Source organism: Hemicordylus capensis, chromosome 17, assembly GCF_027244095.1.
Source record: "Hemicordylus capensis ecotype Gifberg chromosome 17, rHemCap1.1.pri, whole genome shotgun sequence".
Classification (NCBI taxonomy): domain Eukaryota; kingdom Metazoa; phylum Chordata; class Lepidosauria; order Squamata; family Cordylidae; genus Hemicordylus; species Hemicordylus capensis.
Window position 1 is genome coordinate 2,231,062 of NC_069673.1, and position 25,157 is coordinate 2,256,218.

Here is a 25,157-nt window from a genome sequence, read left to right on the forward strand (position 1 = left end):
GACCAGTGTTCATGCGGGCTGGGGAGGGATGCACTCTCTCCCCCCACACACAGACTGGCACTGGCTCCTTCCCTGCGTCTGATATCAGATGCAAGAAGGACGGGGTCGGTGGCAAGAATGGGCTTGTGACAGCCCCGAACGAGTTCCATTTCCCCAGTCAGCGGTGCGGGGAAGGGCTGAAAGTTGATACACATGATTCTTTTCATGACACTTGGGTCATCTGGGGAGCCCTAAGGGCCCTAAAGATCATAGGAACATAGGGAGCTGCTATATACTGAATCAGACCCTTGGTCCGTCTAGCTCAGTATTGTCTGTACAGGCTGGCAGCAGCTTCTCCCAGGTTGCGGACTGGAGTCTCTCTCAGCCCTATCTTGGAGATGCTGCCAGGGAGGGAATTTGGGACCTTCTGCAGGCAAGCAGGCAGATGCTCTTCCGAGAGCGGCCCTATCCCCTAAGGGGAATATTTTACAGTGCTCACATGTAGTCTCCATTATGCATAGAGTAGAGAGAGTACAAGTCACCTTAAGTGGCGCAGCGGGAAAATGCTTGACTAACAAGCAGAAGGTTGCCAGTTCGAATCCCCACTGGTATGTTTCCCAGACTATGGGAAACACCTATAAATCGGGCAGCAGTGATATAGGAAGATGCAGAAAGGCATCATCTCACACTGTGTGGGAGGAGGCCATGGTCAACCCCTCCTGGAGTATACCAAAGACAACCACGGGGCTCTGTGTGGGCGCCAGGAACCAACACCAACTCAACAGCACACTCAACAGCACACAACAGAGAGACTGGACAGAGAGAAATTTTTCTCCCACTTTCACAACACTAAAACCATCCCATGAAACTGAAGGTCGGGAACTTCAGGACCGAGAAAAGGAAGTACTTTCTCACACAGCACATAGTTAATCTATGTAATTCTCTGCCATGGGATGTGGTGACAGCCACCAGCTTGGATGGCTTTAAAAGGGGCTCTGACAAAGTCATGGGGGAGAGGTCTATCAGTGGCTACTAGTCCGGTGGCTATAGGCCACCTCCAGCCTCAGAGGCAAGATGCCTCTGAATCCCAGTTGCAGGGGAGCAACAGCAGGAGAGAGGGGGCATGCCCTCACCCCCTTCCTGTGGGCTTCTCAGAGGCGTTTGGTGCGCCACTGTGAGGAACAAGATGCTGGACTTGATGGGCCTTGGGCCTGATCCAGCAGGGCTGTTCTTTTGTTCTCCCATTCAGATGCAAACCAGGGTGGGCCCTGCTTAGCAAAGGGGACAAGTCGTGCTTGCTGCCACAAGACCAGCTCATCATGGAATGGTTTGGTGTAAGTTCTCCTTGGGTCTTCAGATATTGTTGGACTCTCATCATCTCCTGCCAGAATGACCTTCTGCCATAGTCGCTGGGGCTCATGGGAGATGGAGTCCAACATCTATGGACTCAAGCTTGGGAGCTGCTGGTCCGAATGACCAAAGAACCAGTTTGTTGAGCAACGTTTAAAGAGAGATGAATGTTTTATGCCTTTTTGTGTTCCAGAATCATTTACAGCTGACCACAAGCCTCTCATGGGGGAAGCACCGGAGGTCCGAGGCTTTTTCCTGGGTTGCGGTTTCAACAGTGCTGGTAAGAGGCAACCTTTTCTCTGGAGGTGGAAATGATTACCAGTCATTGCCCCAATTCAGAAATCACATGGGACAATTATGATCATATACCCGCCCCTTGGCTGCTTTGCTTTAACAGTGAACACAGGAAGCTGCCACATACTGAGTCAGACCCTTGGTCCATCTAGTTCAGTATTGTCTACACAGACCGGCAGCAGTTCCTCTAAGGTTGCAGGCAGGCATCTCTCTTAGTTCTATCTTGGAGATGCTGCCAATGATTGAACCCAGGACAAAGCAGATTCTCTTCCAGTTCATGTTGGATGTAGAAAAGTCCCTGTGGGGCAATCCTGACAATAAACCAGGGGTTCCGGAGTTTGGGTCCCCAGATATTGTTGGATCACAACTCCCATCACCCCAAGCCATAATGGCCATTGCTGCTGGGGGTGATGGGGATTGTAGTCGAACAACTGCCTAACGGAGTTGGGGGTCCCTGCAGCAACAGAGACCATTAGGCATTTTTGAGAAAATAACAGCTTTGACGTTAAAACTCACTTAAAGACAGGAGAAGAGAGCCACCCTGGTCCCCCTGCATCCACGACCTTCTCTTTGGCTTCTTCGGCTCCTTTAGGGATGATGCTCGGAGGGGGCTGTGGAAAGGAGTTGGCCCACTGGGTTATTCACGGCCGTCCTGAGAAAGACATGTACGGTTACGACATCAGGTGAGCATCTCTCAGCTCTGGTTTCTGCAAGGGGCAAGCACACGGGGTTTTTTTGCTTACTTTCCAGGAAGCTTATGAGATCACCCAGCATTCCATGGGTCTGTCTGTGCGTCCATCCATGTGTGTGTTCCCCACTATCAACTTTGCAATGCCTTGACCAATATGAACCGAATCGGGTGCAGCTGTAGGGACACGTATCAGCGTAGTTTGTGATGCACTCCACGCCATCCACTCCGATTCGGGATGGCGGATGCATGAACATTTGAGGAGCCATTGGGCTAACTTGTGGACCACCTCACCGATTTGAGCCAAATTGGTGATGGGTGTAGGGACACATAGGGACACCTCGACGGCGTAGTTTGCAATGATGTCATCCACCCTGATTTAAGATCTTGGACGCCTGAATGTTTGAGGTGCAAGTGGGAAGCAATTTGGACCAGATTTGGTACAGGTGTGGGGACACATAGGGACACCTCAAACACGTAGTTTGTGATGATCCACCCCAATTCAAGATGGCGGACACATGGACATTTGAGGCACAAGTGGAAAGCAAATTTGGACCAGATTTGGTACAGGTCTAGGGACACAAAGGGACAATTCAACGGCGTAGTTTGCAATGATGTCATCCACCCTGATTTAAGATCTTGGACGCTTGACTGTTTGAGGTGCAAATGGGAAGCAATGTGGACCAGATTTGGTACAGGTGTGGGGACACATAGTGTTTGACACCTCAAACACATAGTTTGTGATGATCCACCCCAATTCAAGATGGCGGACACATGGACATTTGAGGCACAAGTGGAAAGCAAATTTGGACCAGATTTGGTACAGGTCTAGGGACACAAAGGGACAATTCAATGGCGTAGTTTGCAATGATGTCATCCACCCTGATTTAAGATCTTGGACGCTTGACTGTTTGAGGTGCAAATGGGAAGCAATGTGGACCAGATTTGGTACAGGTGTGGGGACACATAGTGTTTGACACCTCAAACACATAGTTTGTGATGATCCACCCCAATTCAAGATGGTGGACGCATGGACATTTGAGGCACAAGTGGGCTAACTTGTGAACTGCCTAACTGATTTGGACCAAGTTTAGTCCAGTGGTGGGCATAGTGAAAGGAAATTAGGCAGATCCATTCTTACTATAGAACAACTTGTTTTTCCTGTTAAAACACCTGCGTTGGGGAGCAGGGACGTTACACAGCAGCCCAGGGCAAGAGGGTCACGGTCTGGATATGTTGCCGCTTCCTTCAGAGTTGCTGAGTTGGTTCTTTATCTCTTCTGGAGAGGGAAGTGGCTGTCAGGCAAGGGAGGCTGGGAAAATGATTAATGTTGAGCTGATTAGGAGGAGGGTGATGATAATATCTCACAGCTCCGTTGATTGACAGTGCAGGTTGGGTGGGGTTGTGATACACCATGAATGGTATAAGAACACGAAAGTACGATGAGGACTTAAGCTTGTCTGACTGGTTAGCATCCTGCACAAACTCAGTGAATATCGGAACAGAGAAAGCTGCCTTCTAGCGAATCAGACCCATGGTCCGGCTAGCTCAGGACTGTCTACACTGACTGGCAGCAGCTCTCCAAGGTTTCAGGCCAGAGTCTCTCCCAGACCTACCTGGAGATGCTGCCAGAGAGGGAACCTGGGACCTTCTGCGTGCGAAGCTGCACTTCCCAGCACATTGTGCTTGACTTCTAAGACGGTGCAGGGGCTCAAGAGGACTCAGTTTCCCTCAAGGAGCCCACCCCTGCAAGTGAGGCCATGGTGAGAAGGGTCATCTCTGCATGGGACCAGGGGACTGAGCCAAGTAGTCCGCTTGGGCTGAAACTTCACCCATTAAACCAGGGGTGGGCAGACCTTATTTATGTACAATACATTGAATAATAAATTTACCAAATGGATTGTGGCGGGGGGGGGGAAGGGAGTTGTGCTTCGACAACAGCTGGAGGGCCAAGTTTGCCCACCCCGGCATGAATCAGTTGCAGAGCCACACTTAAGGGTTGATGGGGCCACCGCTGGCTCCCGGGGCTTGCAACGAAGACCACTGTAATGGCAAAATGGTTGCAGCAAAACGGCTTTCCAAGTTGCACCAGAGAGCTTCGTTTTGCATGCTTCTATCCATGTCTGGGTGAAAAGCAGAAGGGCAAGCTGATGTGGAAGAACAAATAAGAATACGACGGATATTTAGATACTGCTTTTCAACAAATATTCCCAAAGCGATTTGATTGATTAAGTGCCATCAAGTCGGTGTCGACTCTTAGTGACCCCATAGAGAGATTCTCTCCAGGATGATCCGTCTTCCACTTGGCCTTGAAGGTCTCTCAGGGGTGCCTTCATGGCTGTCGTGATCGAGTCCATCCACCTTGCTGCTGGTCATCCTCTTCTTCTCTTGCCTTCCACTTTCCCCAGCATGATGGACTTCTCAAGGGAGCTGCGTCTTCGCAGCATGTGTCTGAAGTAGCATAGTTTGAGCCTGGCCATTTGTGCCTCGAGTGCAAATTCTCAAAGTGGTTTACATAGATATAAATCAATAAAATGGCTCCCTGTCTCCAAAGGGCTCATAATCTAAAAAAGAAACATGAGATTGACACCAGCAGCAGCCACTGGAGGGATGCTGTGCCGGGGACGGATAGGGCCAGTTGCTCTCCCCCTGCTAAACAAAGAGAATCGCCACTTGAACAAGGTGCATTTGGAGCACGTTCCTACCTGGATTGGAGCAGTGCAGGAGGCATCAAACTTCATTCCTGATGTTCCCGTTCTCCTGAGATCAGAGTGGGTTGGCACATCATTGGGTGTGTTTGGGGACAGCTGTGTCCTTGCTCCTTGAAGGGAGCCCAGCTCGCCCATTCAGTTTACACTCGAGCTGAATCCCAAATATTTGCATACTCAACACCGGCCAGCCTTTCCAGTTTTATCATTTAGGTTTGGAATGAGGCATTTGCTTTTCTCTCCCTCTCTTAAAGCCAGGCCAATTAATCAAATAGTAAATCCCAGGTGTGGTCAAATACTGCCGCAAGCCAATAGTAAAATTCCGCCAAAAGGGGAAATGCACCGTCAGCTACCAAATACAGTAAAATTCTAGGACTGACAACTGGGTCAGTCAGTCAGTCTTTATTGCTACAGTCACAGACCAGTAAATACTCAATACAAGTAGGGAAAAAACAAATTAATTAAGCATAGTACATCAATAACCTGCGCTACGCTGATGACACCACTCTGAGAGCTGAGAATGTGGATGATTTACAAGCTCTAGTAATGAAAGTCAAGGAGCACAGTGAAAAAATGGGACTACGACTAAATGTCAAGAAGACTAAACTAATGACAATAGGCACAGCAACCAGCCTCAGAATTGGTAATGAAGACACTGATGCAGTGGATAGCTTCTGCCTTTTAGGATCGACCATCAACAGTCAAGGATCCAGCAGTCAAGAAATACGCCACAGACTAACACTTGGTAGGGTTGCAGTGAAGGCCTCGGAAAGGATCTTTAGATGCCGTGATGGGTCTATACGTACAAAGATGAGAATCGTTCGGACAATGGTTTTCCCTGTAATACTCTATGGATGCGAAAGAATAGACTTTGAAGAAGCAAGATGGAAAAAGCATGGACTCTTTTGAACTTGGGTGCTGGAGAAGACTTTTGCGGATACCATGGACAGCCAGGAGCACAAATCAATGGATCATAAATCAAATCAATCCTGAAGTTCCACTTGAGGCACAAATGACCAGGCTCAAACTATCATACTTCAGATACATTATGCAAAGACCCAGCTCCCTTGAGAAGTCCATAAGCTTCTCCAGGGGAATGCTGAAGGAAAGAGAAGAAAAGGACGACCAGCAGCCAGGTGGATGGACTCATTCACAACAGAAATGAATGCACCACTGAGAGACCTGAAAGTCCAAACTGAAGACAGATCATCCTGGAGAGAATCTATGTGGTCGCTAAGAGTCGACACCGACTTGATGGCACTCAATCAATCAATCAATCAACATTTGCACAGTCAATACTGTATCCAATGATGTCCACCTTTGCAGACTAAATTCGAGCCCCTTTCATTGTGGGGGGGCTAATGTTCATTGCTGGATTTTGCTAGCCACCCAGGAAAACATGGCGACATTTAAAGAGATCTCATCTTTCTGGTCAGAAAGTTAACAAAATTCATAAAAGATCTGAATGGCGTGGGAAGTTGATCAAACACATGGAGATAGAATGGTGGCGAAAATCCCTGTCTAGATCACAGTACAATAACACATGTGCCGTCATTTAAAGCATGCCTGGTACGCAAGGGCAGAGTCGGGTGTATCGGATTTACCACATGGGTGGGTGGGTGCGCGTACGTGTGGCCTTTCGGAACTCTCTCTTGTGAATCACACTCAGTTTCACAAGAACTCTTGGGGTGGGGGGAAGTGAGCATTTCCCAAACAATGCATTCCCCTCTTCGTACCTGTACAGCCTTGTGGAATTCTATAGCAAGGGCACCCCTTGAGATATCTGCAGCCTCTAGGCCCTGATAGGAATTTCAACGGGCGGTTTTTCTGCAGGGTTTTCTGACTCCAGACTGTCGTCTATCTATCTATCTATCTGTCTGTCTATCTGTCTATCTATCCATCACATTTATATGACTCCCAAACTTTTGTCTCTGGGCGGTGAACATAAAACAATTAAAAACATATAAAAAGTTAAAACAATTCAACAATTTAAAATCAATCACAAAATTAAAACCAACATTTTTTTTTTAAAGGCTGAGAAAACTTGGTTAAAAAGATGGGTTTTTAGATTTTTATTTTTTTTTAATTGCCAGAGGTGGATTTCTAGGAACCAGTGGGTTGCCCTGGAAATGCAGGTCTGGTTTCTCGGCAGCTGTTTCAGCCTCGGAGGGACCGAGAATCGATTCCGCTTTATAGCCATTGTTAATTTACGTGTCAGCCTGATCTCATGGCCTGCCTTCTGCTTCTGTGTGATGTGCGTGAGTGAGACACAAAGCAAGGTAGTAGCTATGTAGTAATTACATTTATAGCGGGTGGAAGGAACAGGTGTGTTGTCCACCCCTTGGTCTGAAAAAAATGAATGTCAACATACAATTGCCAGTGCCGTACCCAGTGGAAAGGTAAAATGTCGGATTTATCTTGGCCTCTTGCCAGACACATTTTGGCCTTTGTGCTGGCTTCTTCAGTGGCAGGCTTGAAGAGATTATTCCAAGATTTTTTTCACTTGTTGATTTATATCCCTGCATAGGGGTTAAGCGAAGAGGTTCTTCTCCCTTCACTTCTGTCTGTCACCGAAGAAGCCTCATAGCCGAAACGTGTCTGGCAAGAAGCACAAGATAAATCCGACATTCTACCTTTCAACTGAGTACTGCACTGGCAGTTGTATAGTTAGGGGTGTGCATAAGCTTTTCGATGCTGAACTGGATCGCCTTGAACCGGGACGATTGCAGACCGGATTGAATGAAGCCCAGTTTGGGCAGACCAGTTCGGTCAAACAGACCGGACTGCCTGTTCGGTTTGACTGAACTGGTTCAGGAGCACACGGTTCATCTCAAATTCGGTTCAAATTCGAGCCGAACCATGATTTTTGGTTCATGCACATGCCTATGTATGGTGACATTCATCCCTTCCCCCCCTCTCCCATAAGTTAACAGCACAGCTTCAGAGATGAATCAGTTGAGACATTATTTCACCTAACTTTCTTAACCAGTGTCATAGTGGACATTTTTCTGAGATCTCACTTATCAATGTCAAAGGATTTAGTTTTGTCATACGGATGTATTGTACTGATTTGGAGGAACCATATTTAATTGAGTTAGGATACCTTTTTGTTGTATTGCATATAGTTCTATTAAATTGGACATTATCTATTTATTATTTATTTTATTTAACATATTTTTATACCGCCCAAAACTTGCATCTTTGGGCGGTTTACAAAAAAGCAAAATAAATGACAATCGAAAAATGTAAAACATTAGTTAAAACAAAACAAATGATAACAGAAAAAGTTAACACATTACAACAATTTAAAATTTTAAAACAGTATTTTAAAACAATGTTAAAACTATTAAAACAATATTTAATTAAAAGCCTGGGTGAACAGATGCATCTTTAAAGACTTTTTAAAAATTGTCAGAGATGAGGAGGCTTTTATTTCGCTAGGGAGCGCATACCAAAGCCTTTGGTCAGCAACGGAGAAGGCCTGTCCCTGAGTAGCCACCAGACGAGCCGGTGGCAACTGCAGACGGACCTCCCCTAATGACCTCAAAGGGTGGTGGGGTTCATGACAAAGAAGATGTTCTCTTAAATACCCAGGGCCCAAGCCGTTTAGGGCTTTATAGGTTATACAATACCTTGTATTTTGCCCGGAAACTTATTGGCAGCCAGTATAAATCTTTCAATACAGGAATAACGTGGTCCTTCCGAGATGACCCGGAGACCAAACTGGCAGTGCATTCTGGACCAGCTGTAGTTTCCAGACTACTTACCAGGGCAGCCCCACATAGAGCGCATTGCAGTAGTCAAGCCTGAAGGTGAGCAGCATATGTACCACTGTTCTGAGGTCGTTTATCTCAAGAAACGGACGCAGCTGGCGTATCAGCCGAAGCTGATAGAAGGCACTTCTGGCCACTGCCTCAAACTCATTAGTATTATATTATTTGATTCTCTTTTTGTATCGCAGGTAATTGTTGGATCCAGATAGGTTTGTGTGTGTGTTAGCACATAAAACACACATGAAATCTTGAACCTGCCCGTCAGAGCAGCCAACACCAAGCTAGATGGACCAATGGTCTGACGTAGTATAACACCGTATAAAGCATACATACAAATTATGGACTGTAGCAGCTAGGAGACTCTAAAACAGCCTCATCAGATTCTGTTGCTTGCAATAAAAGATAGTGGCTGGCATCCAGACTAAGTGACTCCTGAGTAGTCCTACTGAAAGTAAGTTACTCTAAACTCCTGTGTAGTACTATTGAGTAACGTAGCCTGGATGACAGATGGCCTTTCGGCTATGTAGGGGAACATTCAGACATGCAATGCTTGTTCTGCATATACAAATCAACCCTGAAAGGCAGAGTGGCCTTAGCCTGATTTCTTCTAGATATAATTATCTTGGCTTCCCAAATTACCCGAGGCCAGCTGCATGCTTTACACACTTGCCTACACCCAGGCTGGGGAGGGTCTTTTCTCAAGCCCATTTTAATGTCCTCCCTTCAGCTGTTTTGGAGGGCCGATTTCGAGGGACCCCCTTGGAGGAACGTTTGTGTCCATGTGGAGCTGCGGAGGTGGAAACATTAACACATATTTTGTTCAATTGCCCTTTTTTTGACATCGCCCATTCTATTCCGATCGATCCCTATCAAAAGAAACACTTGGATTGGTCTGAGGAACATTTTATTGTTTATTTTTTTTAGAAGATAAGCATGAAGAAGTCGCCCACAGGCTGGCTTGTTTTTGTTCGGAGGCGTGCAAAATAAGGTGTCTGCAAACCGGTTTTTACATTTTTACTTAAGTCACTGCATTGTTTTTTGCTCTAGTGCTTATTTGGTCATTGGCCGTAAATCAATGAATCTGATCTGGTACTACTCAGGCTGAGAACTGGGGCTGGGCGTTAACGTTAAGGCAGCTGTTTAAAAAGGCCTCGGAAAAAGGAAAGTGGCCTTTCAGCCCGAATGAAAGCAGACGGCCCCAGACGGCCAGCAGAGGGCACTGGAAAGATGTGTCTGACCCAGCTTCCCTGCTGACCTCTGGCGACTTCTCCGGTTCCACTTGAAGGGCGCACAGCCGCTTGCGGAAACCCTGCCCGTGCCTTAAAAGCTGAGCGTGCCCCACCAGCAGTCTGGGGATGAAACATCCCAGAGGAAGTGGAAGAGTTTGCTGGTGTGGGGAACTGGGCCACCCCAGAAGATGCCACTTGAGAAGGCCAGCTTCTCTCTGGGGCTTGAGGTCTAGGCGGGTGCCTAGCTGTCGGAAGCCCGTGACCATGAACCATGATGGAGGGTAGAGGCTTCATCACGGTCCGGAGCTCAAGGAACAGCCAGAACTATGATGACGACAACGAAGAATATTTATATACCGCTTTTCAACAAAAGTACTCAAAGCGCTTTACATAGAGAAATAAGATGTCTCCCTGTCCCTGAAGGGCTCACAATCTCAAAAAGAAACACAAGAGAGACCTCAGCGACAGCCACTGGAGGGATGCTGTGCTGGGGATGGATAGGGCCAGTTGCTCCCCCCCTTGCAAAATCAAGAGAATCACCACTTTTAAAAGGTGCCTCTTTGCTCACTTATCAAGAGATCCTGATAACTCATATCCTGAGATGGAGAGGCAGGCACCACTCCTGGAGGTGCAGGACTCAGGTCCTGGATACAAGGAGCTGGGACCTCAAACCTGGACCTCCAGTGATAGTATGCTCTGAGTCAGGCTCGTCCAAAGGGTTGGACCTGGAGTTATCAGAAATTCCTACCCGTCAGTGCCTGCTTTCCAGCTCATAGGAACCTAGGAAGCTGCCTTATACCGAGTCAGACCCTTGGTCCATCTAGCTCAGGATTGTCTACCCAGACTGGCAGCGGCTTCTCCAAGGCTGCAGGCAGGAGTCTCTTTCTCAGCCCTGTCTTGGAGATGCTGCCAGGGAGGGAACTTGGAACCTCCTGCTTGCGAGTATGCAGGTGCTCTTCCCCTGAGTTATGGCCCCATCCCCTGAGGGGAAGATCTTGCAGTATTCACACATGGAGTCTCCCATTCAAGTGCAAACCAGGCTGGACCCTGCTTAGCAAAGGGAACAATCCATGCTTGTTACCACCAGGCCACCTCTCCTTTCTCAGGGTTGAGGTGGCCAAGGATAGGATAGTGGAGTGTTTAGCTTTGGGTTGCCTCGATACTCTGCAGAGAATGGAGGCGCCAGAGGCCACCTGTTAAGGCCAAGAGACCTATGGCCCGTTTGGGCAATAGTTACCAGCCCAAGTGTTCAGAAAGGGAGCGCCTCCCAACGCTGGTTCAAAATGTCCCCAGTATCTCCAGCTGGGGGAGGGAAGGAGGGGGATGGTTTTTCCAGGGCTGTTTCCCTGGCTCTCCCTCCTCCATTGGAGGGGAAGGAATTGAGAAGGGTGTGGGGTAAGGTTTGAGTTCACCTTACTCCTTCCTGCTGGCGGACCAGTATATAGCCATGACACCTATTAGCAAGATTATTAGCAAGATTCAGAATTAGCAAGATTCTGGGCCGTAGCTTGTAAACTGAGACGGGAGCAATTGACTAATTGTATACGAGACCCTTGTATGGGCTGATGTTTTTATAACAGGCCTCTGTTGTTTTGATCTTATTTTGTGTTGTTTTGATTTTTTAACTTTTATTTTTACTTGCTGGTCACTGACCGTAATTTTTTTTAAAAAAAAAAAAGCGCCATGCATTCGTTCATAATGTTTACCCTATATTTCAGGAGAGACCATTAACAGTCACAGAAGTTTGCATTCTGTGTCAAAGAGAAACAAGCGCTGGAAAGATCCTTGTGTGGTTTCACTAGTTGGACAACTGCATTTCTGGCTGCTGGGGAAATCTAGGTGTGGTTGTGTTTTATTGATTGATTGATTGATTGAACATATTTTTATACCACCCAAAGCTTACCTCTCTGGGGTGGTTTACAACAGAAAATAAAAGCCTAGTTAAAAACAAAAAACAAGACATTTAAAACACAACAATATTTTAAACATGCTGTTTAAATATATAAATATTTTCACACGGTTGAAAGTTTACACAAGACAGATTTCCTGCTATATTGGTCCTCCTTTGTTAATAGCATTGTCAGTCTGGTGCTGCCAATTCGGGGGTGGGGGAACCCCAAAGTGTGATTCACATGTTACACAGAGAGGAGAACTGGTCTTGGGGTAGCCAGCATGACTTGTCCCCTTAGCTAAGCAGGGTCCACTCTGGTTGCATATGAATGGGAGACTAGAAGTCCAGAGTCCACTTGTGGAACTCTCTGCCACAGGATGTGGTAACAGCCAACAGCCTGGATGACTTTAAAAAGGGTTGACTTAAAAAGGGTTGACATGATGACTTCATGGAGGAGAGGTATATCAATGGCTACTAGTCAGAGTAGGCAGGATGCCTCTGAGTACCAGTTGCAGGGGAGTAACAGCAGGAGAGAGGGCTGCTGAAACATCTCCCCAGGTAGGAGTAGGCCAGGAAGGGCACTGTGTTGAGGACCCCCTTCGCATCCTGACATTTCAGTTTGGACTTCCTCACAAGTCCAAAGAATTTTTCAGCCCATTGGTCTTTCTTTATGTTTCAGATGGATTGCCTAGGTGTCAGGGTTTGGTTTTGTTCTTGAAGGGGAAATGTGCATATTCTTGTTGGGACACTCTTTCCAGTTGCAAAACAGCTTCAAGAATTTGGAGATGGCATGTCAGTGACCGCACAGGCGCTGTCCTGTCACACCCTGCCAGACTTCAAATTCATGTTCAGGGTGAGATTGTGACCTGTGCCAACCAGCTGGTGCCATCCCCTGAACTGAAATACTCAGGCTATAAAAGTGTTTCCCCCTCCCAGAGTTCATCCTGGAAGAGAAACCGGTACTTTGGACTGAACTGAGCGTATTCTTGTTGAGGCGTTCTCTTTGCAGTTGCAAAACTGCTTGAAGGATCTGGAGATGGTGTGTTGGTGACGGCACAGGCGCTGTCCTGTCACCCCCGGCCAATGAAGACCTACGTCAGGACTGCTCAGCTTCAGCCCTTCTGCAGATGTTGGCCTACAACTCCCATAATCCCTGGCTATTGGCCATTGTGGCTGGGGATTATGGGAGTTCAAAAACACCTGGAGGGCTGAAGTTGAGCACCCTTGACCTTGGTGGCAGGACAGGGCCGTTAAGTCTGTAGCACCCTGGAGAGCTCCCAGTCAGGAACCTGCTCTGAGAAAGGCCAGAGCTGAGAGGAGGCTTTAAATACCTCCAGGCTCAGACTGTTGCTTCCCAGGCTCCGCCTCCCTGCCCGGAGAGCAGAGCGATTGAAAGGGGCAGCCCTGTGACCTGGAGCCTAATGACCCTCTATTCTATCAAGTCACTGCTGGAGTGCAGGCTTTGGGGTGGGGAGGGGGGTCAGATTTTCAGGCTCAAGGTGCTGCTTCTGGGATCTCTAGTTCTAACTCCAGGCTATCGTCGGAGCTGGGGGGCTGGCTCTTCAAGGCTGAATGCCCCATCCTGACATCCCAGCTTGCCTGCCGCACAAATCCAAAGCGGGTCCAGCCGATCGGTCTTTCCGCTTCCCTCATGTTTCCGATGGACTGTCTAGCTTTCAGGGCCTTTTTTCCCTTTCTTTCTTATTTTTTAAAGGCGGTAATGTGCATCTAAAGGAGGTAATGAGCCAGTGTGGTGTAGTGGTTAGAGTGCTGGACTAGGGCCGGGGAGACCCGAGTTCAAATCCCCCTTCAGCCTCATGAGACTTGCCGGGTGACTCTGGGCCAGTCACTTCTCTCTCAGCCTAACCTACTTCACAGGGTTGTTGTGAAAGAGAAACTCAAGTATGTAGTACACCGCTCTGGGCTGTAATAATATGTAAATGTAATAATAATAATCAAATGTAATAATAATAATCTTCTTGTTGAGACACTCTCTTTCCAGCTGCAAGACTGGATTTGGGGGCGGGGTGTCGGTGACAGCACAGGCGCTGTCCTGTCATGCCCTGCCGGACTTCAAATTCCGGATCAGGGCAAGATTGTGACATGTGCCAATGAATTGGGGCCATCTATGGCTGACTCCCCCCACCCCCACCCCCCACACACACACCTGAGCTGAAATACTCAGGCTGCAAAAGTGCCTTCCCCTCCCAGAGTTTCTCCGGGAAGAGGAACCGGTACTTTGGGCTGAACTCTGCGAGAACTCTCCAAAACGCCCACCCTGCTCTGCAAGCATTCTGCCAGGGCTTCACCTTCCTACTCAGAAAGCCAGCGCGTCTTATCCTCCCAGAGCACCGGAGGAGCAGGGTAGTGTCACCCTAACTCAAAACATAATTTATTCAGATGCCTTGCTGTTCTTGTAGTATGAAAGAAGCAGCCTGTTCCCCGGCAGTCATCACGCAAGCCCCTCCGTGTCAAAACCTGACAGCAGGTTTCTTTGTTCCATTGCGGGAGGATTCGTCACAGCAACTGCGTCTCCACATCCAGGATGGTGTGTACATAAGCATGTCTGTCATCATTAGTCTCATCGAGGGAGTCTGGAAGGCTGGGCTGGTGGCAATTGCCGTCCTGTCATCTGCCAGCCCGAAATCCCACAGGTGGTGCAAACTGGGTGTATGTGGGGAGAGCTGGCCTTGTGGTAGCAAGTGTGAATGGCCCCCTTTTCTAAGCAAGGCCTGCCCTGGTTTGCATTTGAAAGGGAGACTACATGTGTGCACACTGGAAGATATTCCCCAGAAGATATTCTGGGAAGAGCAGAAGGTTCCGAGTTCCCTCCCTGGCAGCATCTCCAAGATCGGGCTGAGAGAGACTCCTGCCTGCAGCCTTGCAGAAGCTGCTGCCAGTCTGGGTAGACAATGCTGAGCTAGATGGACCAAGGGTCTGACTCAGTATACGGCAGCTTCCTATGTCCCTCCGTACGTGTATACATACACTCATTGTTTGAGTGTGGAACATGATGTGTAAAGGGCCTGGGGACTGCAACTTTTCCAGGGGAGAGAGGATGTTTCACAGCAAAGGCACAGCTACCACTGAATGGGGAGGGGGCACAAATGTTCCTGAGCTTCCAAAGGAGGGGGCACTGGTTGGGTCTTTGCTCCTGCCCCACACCTCTCTGAAGGTGGTAGCAGTAGGCAGGGCCCCATCTTCAGTTTTTGGCCAGGCCTCGCTCCAGTCCTGGAAGCTGCAGAAAGTTGGAGAAGCTGGGCCACAGAATCGTCAAGTTGGAGGGGGCTGGTGGTTGATGGCTGTATTCCCCCCCCCCTCTCTCTCTCTCTCTCTCACACACACACACACACACAGTGCACGGGGTACATCATTGTTCAGGGCTTCGAGCCGGAGTGTGTGGGTGGTGTGTGTGTGTGAAAAAATAGCAGTTGCCAGAATATAAGTTTTCCCAACAATGCCTGTTTAAAGTTATATTGCTGCTTCCACACTACAAAGTAAAGCCCCCTTAATGAAAACAAATCTCTCTCTCTCTCTCTCACACACACACACACACACACACACAGAGGCACACACAGCAAGTTGAGCTAATGGAGGCTACTTTCAGCTTCCTTTAACATGGCAACACTTACCTTGGACCTCCTCCCATGTGCTGTGAATTTGGTTCACATCTGACTGCCAAGCCAAGAGTCCCAAAGGGGTGTTGACTATACTCTGTGGCCGCCATCTTGAAACAAGATGTCAGACTGGCAAAAATAAAAATAGCCCTATCGGGATCCCCCAGGCCCCCCGGTTCTTACATACTGTGAATTTGGGTTGCATCAAACCATAAACACAAAGGTTATTAGGGGACACAAGTGTGCACGCACAGAGACATGGTGATTTCATAAGCCATTTTCCTGTTGGACAGTAAGTTAAACATGGAGTGAAAGGAAGGAGAAAACTATATAAATGATTGAGGATATGAATTAAGTGTTTAATAACAAAAGCAAATGGAGGAACCAAATCATGTTTGTTTCATGCACACCCAAGTGGAAGATTCTATCCTTTGCCATCTTGAACCTAAGATCCTTAAGGGCACAGGATGATGTTCTCTCAAATTGGGTACAGTTGTAGGGACACCTCAACAGCATAGTTTGTGATGATGTCACCCACCCGGATTCAAGATGGCGGATGTGTTAACTTTTGAGGTGCAAGTGGGCTAACTTGTGGACCGCCTAACCGATTTGAACCAAATTTGGTACAGTTGTCATGAGTGACTCATAGGGACACCACAATGGTGTAGTTTGTGATGGTGTCACCCACCCTGGTCCAAGATGGCGGACACGTGAACTTTTTGAAGTGCAAGAGGTTTAACTTGTGGACCACCTAACCGATTTGAACCCAGTTTAGTCCAGTTGTAGGAATAGTGAAAGGAAAGTAGAAATATTAGTTCTTACTAGAACAACTTTTTTGTCTTTCAGGAGGTTTCACCACTCTCTCACCAGTAACAACCTCTGGATCCGAGAGCGGAGCCATGAGTCCTACGCCAAGAACTATTCCCTTGTCTTCCCTTATGACGAGCCTCTGGCTGGACGCAACATGAGGAAAGACCCGCTACATGAGGTGAGAGGAGGAAACTTGTGTGAGGATCTCAGGGTAACGCAAGGGCTTGAGATGCAAGCAGAGTTGGGGAGCCAGGGCAAAGTTGCTGTCGTGTCTTACCCAGCTGGGACTGAGCTTGATCAAGCTCCCAGCCCCTGACTTTGTTCTCAACTTAACGAGGAGACCTGTATTATACGGGCACAATTGTAAACCATCCTGAGCCAGCTCAGAAGGGCAGTATAAAAATCGAATGAATGAATGAATGAATGAATGAATGAATATAGCTAAACTGGAGAGTGCTTTCAGCCTTCCACCATTATATGCCCTGAACATTCGATTGCTTATACATTCAAAACCATTTGTCTGGTCTGCCTGGCCATCAACAAGAGACGCTTCCCCTGCAAATTTGGTGAGGCTCCATTGGAAAAATGGCTTTGATGAAGCAGCTTAAAGTTTTATGGACTCCTTTGTGGATATCAGTCTACTGCTTCACATGATGAACAATCTCCTTTTGGAATCTCACCCTAATTTTGGACATCTATGAGAGTGGTCCTTGGATACATTATACTAGCATTTGTATGATATAGGAATTTTATAGGATTTTATTATTGTGGGGTTTACCGGGTTTTTAGTGAGTAATGGTGTATAATATTTTATTATTTTAAGTAACAGTGTTTATAGGACTTACCTTACATGTGCCACTATATTTATTTATCTATCGATCAATCGATCAATCAATCATATTTTAATACCCCCTGATATGTACATCTCTAGGCAGTATACAAAATTTAAAATATTTAGCAGTCACAGATTAAAATACATGACACAATAAAAAGAATAGAATAAAATAAGTATTAAAACAAGTTTTAAAAATTATTAAAATTAATTCTAATTAAAAGCCTGCAAAACGAGAGTCTTAAGGGTCTTCCTGAAAACAAACAGAGAAGGAGATGCTCTTAGTACAGATTGACTCGTAAAGATCATCTGGTTCAGACCTGATGATATAACTGTGGCAGAAGGTTTTTTTTTAGAAGCAAATCCTCTATATTGTAATTTACATATGGTTATGGACCCCCAATACTGATTGGCTGTGCTATGTGATGTCATAGAATGTTCAAACACAGTCTAGCTGCTCAGGGAACACAGCTGGCCAGGTACTTAAAATCTGGTTTCTGTGAGGGAAGAGGATGTTGTCAAGTTGGCTGAGAGTTTTTTTTTAAAAAAACCCTCACATAGGCCCCAGAGCAGGAGTGTAGCTATAATTGAGTGGATGGTTCAAAGAACCTGGGACCCTCAGCTCTGAGCTGTTGTAAACCACCCTGAACCATTTTGGAAGGGCGGTATATAAATCGAATGAATGAATGAATGAATGATCTCCCTCACTCCTAGGGGCTGCCGGGCAGAGGGTTGAACACGGGCCCCCTCTCCCCTAGCTTACATCCCTGCCCCAGGGAGTGGTTTTGTAGGGCAGCCTGAGAACCCCCAAGAGGGTCGGACAGCCCAGAGGGAAAGTGAACGAAGGAAGGCAGTGATCAAACCTTCAGGCTGAATTGCATATGCTGGTCGGAACTCATAAGTTAATTTCTTGCTTGTCATCCCCTTTGGTATGATGATGGCACTCCAGTATTTTAACACTCTCCACCTTCCTGCCCCATTTCCCCACAGGAGCTTCTACAGCAAGGTTGCGTCTTCCAGGAGAGACATGGGTGGGAGAGGCCAGGCTGGTTTGATCCGCGCGGCAAGGCGCCGGTAAGGATTGTGAAGGCTCCAGCACCACTTCTGGGATCGAGAAGGGGATGGCGGAGAGAGAAATAGCAGACCAGGCGGGTTCTGTCTAGAGACCTAAAGTTCTCCCCATCTGTGGCCCTCCTGGTTTTGCTGCCCCTCCTCACCCTTGCTGTTGCCGGCATCTCCCTTGGGTTCCTCTTTAGGTGGTGAGCCCCTTTGGGACAGGCAACCATCTTCAGGCCCTCTTGTGGTGCCAAGATTGGGAATCCCCCCTTCAAAGGGGCAACGTTTAGTGGCTTACCAAGGTAGCCAGGGGAGGGCGGATGTCTCTCTTCAGCCCCACATGGAGTCTCTCCAGTGGCTGTCACTGGGGTCCCACTTGATTGTGAGCCACTTGGGGCAGAGAACCCTCTTCTCATAGGAAGATAGGAAGCTGCCAGATACTGAGTCAGACCATGGTTCCATCGACACTGACTGGCAGCGGCTTCTCCAACCCTCAGGCGGGAGCCCCCCTTTCAGCCCAGTCTTGGAGATGTTGGCAGGAGGACCTAGATGCTCTTCCCAGAGTAGCCTCATCCCCTCTGGGGAATACCTTCCAGTGCTCCCACATGTGGTCTCCCATTCATTCAAATGCGAACCAGGGTGGACCCTGCTTGACAAAGGAGGCAATCCATGCTTGCCCCCACAAGACCAGCTCTCCTCTCTCTCATTCCTTTTGCTGGGGAAGCCCCTTTCCATTTCCTCCAGAGATGTTCCCAGAGTGGACAGCATAAATCAGCCCCCGCCCCCAGCAAAGGCTGGCCTCTAAGTAAAAGGTAAAGTGTGCCATCAAGTCAATTTCAACTTGACGGCACCCTGTGGTTGTCTTGGGCAGGATACAGGAGGGGTTGACCATTGCCTCCTCCTGCGCAGTATGAGATGATGCCTTTCAGCATCTTCCTATATCGCTGCTGCCCAATATAGTACCAGCAGGGATTCGAACCGGCAACCTTCTGCTTGTTAGTCAAGCATTTCTCCGCTGTGCCATTAGGTGGCAGTGGCCTCTAAGTGGTCCCTCCTAATGGGGCCTCGAGGCCCCTTTTCAAGCGGGGCCCCCATGTCTTCAGCAGGGGAAGAACCACAGCCCCTCTTCCGCCCACCATGGAGTCCTTCCTGTGGCTGTTACTGCCGTCTTCCTTTAGCCTCGCTGAAGTCGTCTGTGAACCCTTTTGGGACAGGGAGTCCAAATTGATGTGGGAAGGGTTCGTTATCCTCTCGGTTCAGGCGTTCCCAACCTTGAGTCCCCAGAACCCGTTGGGTTCCGACTCCCAAGGCCTTTGTGGCTAGGGATCCTGGGGGTTGTAGTCCAACAACATCTGGAGACCCAAGCGTGGGAACCCGTGCCTTACCTTACCATTTGCTCTGTAGATATTGGAGTATGACTATTACGGTGCATACGGCTCCGTCAAGCCCCACGAGAACTACGCCTACAGCCGGCTGCTCTCGGACGAGTACACCTTTGATTTCCCACCTCACCACAGAGTTGTGAGTAGCACATGCCCGGGGGACGGAGGGGATACGTCGCTCGTCACCAACCGCACGTCGGGAATAGGGACTTCTGAGGGAAAGAAAGCCTGCTGCTCTGGACTGTGGCGGGACCGATGCATGTGATAGGAAAATACGATTGTCCCGTGTCTCTGTCCTCATGTCGGGATCGGGTGGGATTAGCTGGAGCCAATCGGAAGCAGTGTTAGAACTGGACAATATGCTGAAGAATGAACCACCAGTCTAAACCTGGGCCTTTCCCAGACAGCGGGCTTAACCGTGGAATTAAGTGAGGTAAAGTAGAGCAAGTTATGGGGCAATATATTAGCCACATATAAGCACAATAAAGATAACTGGAAGAAACCTCGGGGGCCGCTCACATAGGGCTGCTTGAGTAGGGTTCCTGTCTGTTCCTTTGCAGTTTTTTCCCATGGACTCAAGTCCATGTAAGGGTGTACCACTCCCAGAGTGGTACTTAATAATGAATATAAGAAGATAAGTTGGTGTTGCTTAAAGCCTTGCTTTTGCTTAAAAAAAACACAACCCAAAACATTTGCTTGGTGATCTTGTGGAATAGCGTATGCCCCCACACCGTGCGGGGGCAGGTGCATATGGTGGTCTGCAAGAACACCAAGCAAATTTTAAAAAACAAAAACAAACCCTTATGTTAGAACACAGGACATAGGAAGCTGCCATATACTGAGTCAGACCATTGGTCTATCTAGCTAAGTATTGTCTGCACAGACTGGCAGTGGCTTCTCCAGGGTTGCAGGCTGGAGTCTCTCTCAGCCCTATCTTGGAGATGCTGCCAGGGAGGGAACGTGGAACCTTCTGCTCTTCTCAGAGCGGCTCCATCCCCTGAGGGGAATCTCTTCCAGTGCTCACACTTCTAGTCTCCCTTTCATATGCAACCAGGGCGGACCCTGCTTAGCTAAGGGGACAAGTCGTGCTTGCTACCACAAGACCAGCTCTCCTCTCTGGGACTATCCCACAGTGCAAGGTTTCTGGAAGGAGGTTATTATGCTTATTAATTTGGTGATGGATTCATCTCTTCCACTGAAGGACCTGAACGCAGGAGTGGGGTATATCCCAGCCAACTGGGGACTAAGATCAAATTCTGAGCAATGGCTTCGGAGGAGCTTACTGGTAGCCACGAGATTAATATAGCAGCAATGGGAATCTTCCAGTTCCCCTTAGAGTGAGGATTGGGTGCATGACTTGCTCAAATTAGCTGCACATGAAAAATGGGCTCTCATAAAAGCAAGTAAACCAGATAAATTATTAGAAATCTGGGACAACTTCCTTGAATTATTCATAGAATTAAAAACCCTTTTGATTTATTCATTATTATTTTGAAACCCCCCGCCCCTGGGCATTTGAGATCTTCTAACAGGACCTGATCTGAATTTCATCTCATGTGGAGACTAGATTATCCTCCATTAGAAGAAGGATCTTCTTGGAGGTGGTCCCCAGTTCTGGAACTCTTTTCCAAAGGAGATCCATATAGAAGGAAAGCGCCGGGGAAAGGCAATGCTCTCAGGGTGCCTTTTATTTATTTATTTAAAATATTTCTATCCCACTCCTCCAGTACACGGCCGCTCGAAGCGTCTCACAACATTAATAAAATGATACAATGTGAATTAAGATTAATAAAGTGAACCCAATTTAAGTTAAACCAGTTTAAACCAGGCTGAAACCACATTTAAAATTACATTTTTTTTAAAAAAAAATTCCAAATTAAAAGTTATTTTAAAAGCTAACAACTATGAACTATAACTAAAGAACCCACGGGATATAAACAGAGATGGAACATTTAAAAGCCTCATTACAAAGATGTGTTTTCAATTGTTTTTTAAAAACACTGAAGGGAGGGAGGATGGTGAAGCTCTTTGGGGAGGGCATTCCAAAGCTGAGGGGCCACACACAAAAAGGCCCTGTCTCTAGTCCCCGCCATCTGGATCTCTGTTAGTGGCGGGGCCATGAGCAGGGCCTGAGCTGATGAACGGAGGGCCCTGGCAGGTTCATGTGGGTGAATGCGGTCCAACAGGCACCCCAGCCCCAAGCCATGTACAGCTTTAAAGGTGAAGACCAGCACCTTGAATCTAGCCCCGAAGTGGACCGGTAACCAATGAATCTTCCGCACGATGGGTGTGACGCTCGTGAAGCGACTTGCACCCACGAGCATCCTTGCAGCAGCATTCTGGACCAGCGAAAGCTTCCGAACCGGAGCTTTGAGCATGTACAGATTGCCTCCAGTTTCATCATATCTTATTTCATAGGACAGGGCGTCCAGACAAGATGCATGGCTTCCAGGCAGGTTTTAGCCTGCAGGCGTCAGCAAACTGGACGGACCAATGCGTCCCGGTGGTTCCGCGTCACGGCGAAGGCCTTGTCGGCTGCGTATGGCAAAACCAAACCAGTTTGGGAGTTGAGAGAGGAGTTCTGTGGTGAGAGGGAAGAATAGCTAATCTCTCAAGGTGTCTCTGCACTCCAAAAGGAGTTGTGGATGTTGAAAGTTGGGAGGCCAAGGGAGGGGCCGTTATCATAGTGGTTTCATTTGAAAGACTTTCCCAAGGAATCTCAATCTCTCTCTCTCTTCTTTCTAAGCTATAAAAAGCTCCAGCATGAATCACAAACCATTGCTCCCTTCTGCTGCTTTCCTCTCACTTGAGCGACTTCTCCGGTCTGCCTTTATTATCCCTCGCTGTGTGAGAAAGAGGCCTCCAGCCTGTCTGTCTTTTGCATTTTTAGATCAGGAACGAATGCTTAACCTGCCGGAATGCACTGGCCGTGTTCGACATGTCTTACTTCGGCAAATTTCACCTTGTCGGCCCCGAGGCCAGGAAAGCAGCCCAGTGGCTGTTTACAGCGGATGTTCACAAGCCTCCAGGTACCATCTCTACCTGCTTATTTTCAGCCTCACGGCATCGGCACTGCCAATCTCCTGGGCGCTTTCTGTGGAATTGGGCATCACCTCCCCACCCAGAAAATGATACGTTTAGCCAAAGGTTGCCCCGTTCAAAGCTTAAAACGAAATCTGACTGCTTTGGCTTGGGGAAAGGATGAAGGGAAAAAATCCTTGTGGCAAAAGCACCCTTTGTAGAACCTCGGCCCTCTTTTATTTGGGTCCAAGCTTAGCAGCGGCGATGACAGAGCTCTGTGGGGCCTGGATTGCATTGGCTCAGATTTAGTCTATGACATTTGGGCCATCAACACCATCTCAGGAAGCCACCTAATGGCTCAGCGGGGAAATGACTTGATAAGCAAGCCAGAGGTTGCCGGTTCGAATCCCCGCTGGTGTGTTTCCCAGATACCTAGATCAGGCAGCAGCGATATAAGAAGATGCTGAAAGGCATCATCTCATACTGTGCGGGAGGAGGCAATGATCAACCCCTCCTGTATTCTACCAAAGACAACCACAGGGCTCTGTGGCCACCAGGAGTTGACACCGACTCGACGGCACAACTTTACTTTACCTTTACCATCTCAGGGAACAAATGATTCAGGTAAAATTGCAGGCATTTTTGCATCGAGTAGCAACTTAGGGTCACAGTGAACAGATTGTTGTCCTCTCTCCCGGGAGTAATCTTGGAGGACATGCCTGTCAGTTTTCATTTCCATGCCTCTGACAACATCAACACAATTCTATAGTAGGTTTTTTATGCTTAATTTTTTTTAAGCTTTTAAAACGCCCTTGCACATTTGACTGCAGTAGGCCCGATGGCAAGGACCATAAAAACCTGGGAACACACTGAACGCCGAACACACTGAGTCTTGCAATGTTATCGCCTCTCTTCCCATCGCTAGGGGTGTCAAAATTCACAGCGAACCTTCCACCATGCAGATGGTACTGAGCACCCCTGCTGGCTCATGGGCATAACAAGAAGATCTCCAAAATTCCTTCCAATTCCAGAATTATTTGGCTTATCTATCTAGACTCCTAGGATGCAAGAGCTGGGAGCGTCCCCTGTGAACTGATCAAAGAGGCACCTTTTTAATGTGGTGATTCTTTTTATTTAGCAGGGGGAGAGCAACTGGCCCTCTCCATCCCCAGCACAGCATCCCTCCAGTGACTGTTGCTGGTGTCTGTCTATCTAAGTTTCTTTTTAGACTGTGAACCCTTTGGGGACTGGGATCCATCTTATTCATTTATTTGTTATTTCTCTCTGTAAACTGCTACCTGAGCCATTTTTTGGAAGGGAAATCGAATGAGTGGATGAATAAAATGAATCAAATATAAACTGCATGAAGAAATTGTAACCCCACCCACCCCAAATTGCGTTTTAACGACAGCAGCGGAATTGCTGTGGGCACTGCAGGAGGAAGGCAAGTCACTGGCACTGGCCAATAGGCACCCGACAACCGTTCTGCAGCACACTAGCAAAGTACAACGCCATGTCTTTCAGGGCTCACTGCCCGCCAGAGTGAGCGATATCTGTCTTGTCGCCACAGCAAAGTTGTGTTCAAACTGTTTCCAGAGATTCACCACGTCGAGTCAGGCTTTGCCCTCCGGTTTCTATGCTCTGACCTCGTCTCTGCTCCTTCTTGCAGTCTGTCTCCGCTGAATGGAAGCTGATTAGCGATGGGGCCAATGCAGAGAAACCCTGATTAAGCCCTTTATTTCCGCACCCACCCAATGAACACTGAACTTTGCAAATGATCAGGTGGCCGCCTTTGATACCTGGGGGGGGGTCTCTCTTCTGTTTCCAGGGGCAACCGTTTACACGTGCATGCTAAATAAGCAAGGGGGAGTGGAAAGTGACCTGACGGTCAGCGCAATAGACTCCGGCACCCAGGACTCGGCACTGGCTCCAGTGTTTGAAGGTAACCGGAAACCTCCCAGTCCCTTGGGGTGGTAGCGGGACGGGTCTTATTTGTCTGCTAAGTAGGGTGGCGACATTAATTTTGAAAGATCTCTTACCTGGGTGGGTAAAGCTAGAGGCAGGGCCAAGTAGGTTGGGGGGAGTCTAGGGATGGTTTGGGGGTGGGGTTTTTTGGGGGGGAACTTAGGGTCTCTCAGCCCGATCTTGGAGATGCCGCCAGGGAGGGAACTTGGAACCTTCTGCTCTTCCCAGAGCAGCTCCCTCCCCTAAGAAGGGGAATCTCTTCCAGTGTGCTCACATGGGGTCTCCCATGCAAATGCAAACCAGGGCAGGCCCTTCTTAGCAAACGGGACAAATCATGCTTCCTACTGCAAGACCAGCAATCCTCCCCTAGGGTAGGAGCATGTTCCCTATTGTGAGAATTCTGCTAAGAAGGGAGGAGGAGGGTGAGGTGCTTGTTTGTGAGCTGAGGAGAGACCCCTGCTTCCATACCCAGCTCACAGACCTGGATTTCCCCCTCTTCCTGCTCTGCTTGTCGAATTCTCACCCCGGCCAATCGGGAGTGTGCCCAACTCCCAAACCAGGG

General features: G+C 48.0%; 1 protein-coding gene across 2 annotated transcripts in view; it reads left to right on the forward strand.

The window, feature by feature from the left end:
• Positions 1 to 25,157, forward strand: part of SARDH (sarcosine dehydrogenase) — an 81,907-nt gene that overhangs the window by 26,496 nt on the left and 30,254 nt on the right. For both annotated transcript variants that reach the window (XM_053281704.1, XM_053281705.1), the window contains exons 10-16: positions 1,523 to 1,609; positions 2,216 to 2,306; positions 16,376 to 16,517; positions 18,162 to 18,245; positions 19,632 to 19,748; positions 22,500 to 22,638; positions 24,459 to 24,572. In XM_053281704.1, the coding sequence (XP_053137679.1) occupies positions 1,523 to 1,609; positions 2,216 to 2,306; positions 16,376 to 16,517; positions 18,162 to 18,245; positions 19,632 to 19,748; positions 22,500 to 22,638; positions 24,459 to 24,572 (774 nt within the window). The remainder of the gene's footprint in view (positions 1 to 1,522; positions 1,610 to 2,215; positions 2,307 to 16,375; positions 16,518 to 18,161; positions 18,246 to 19,631; positions 19,749 to 22,499; positions 22,639 to 24,458; positions 24,573 to 25,157) is intronic.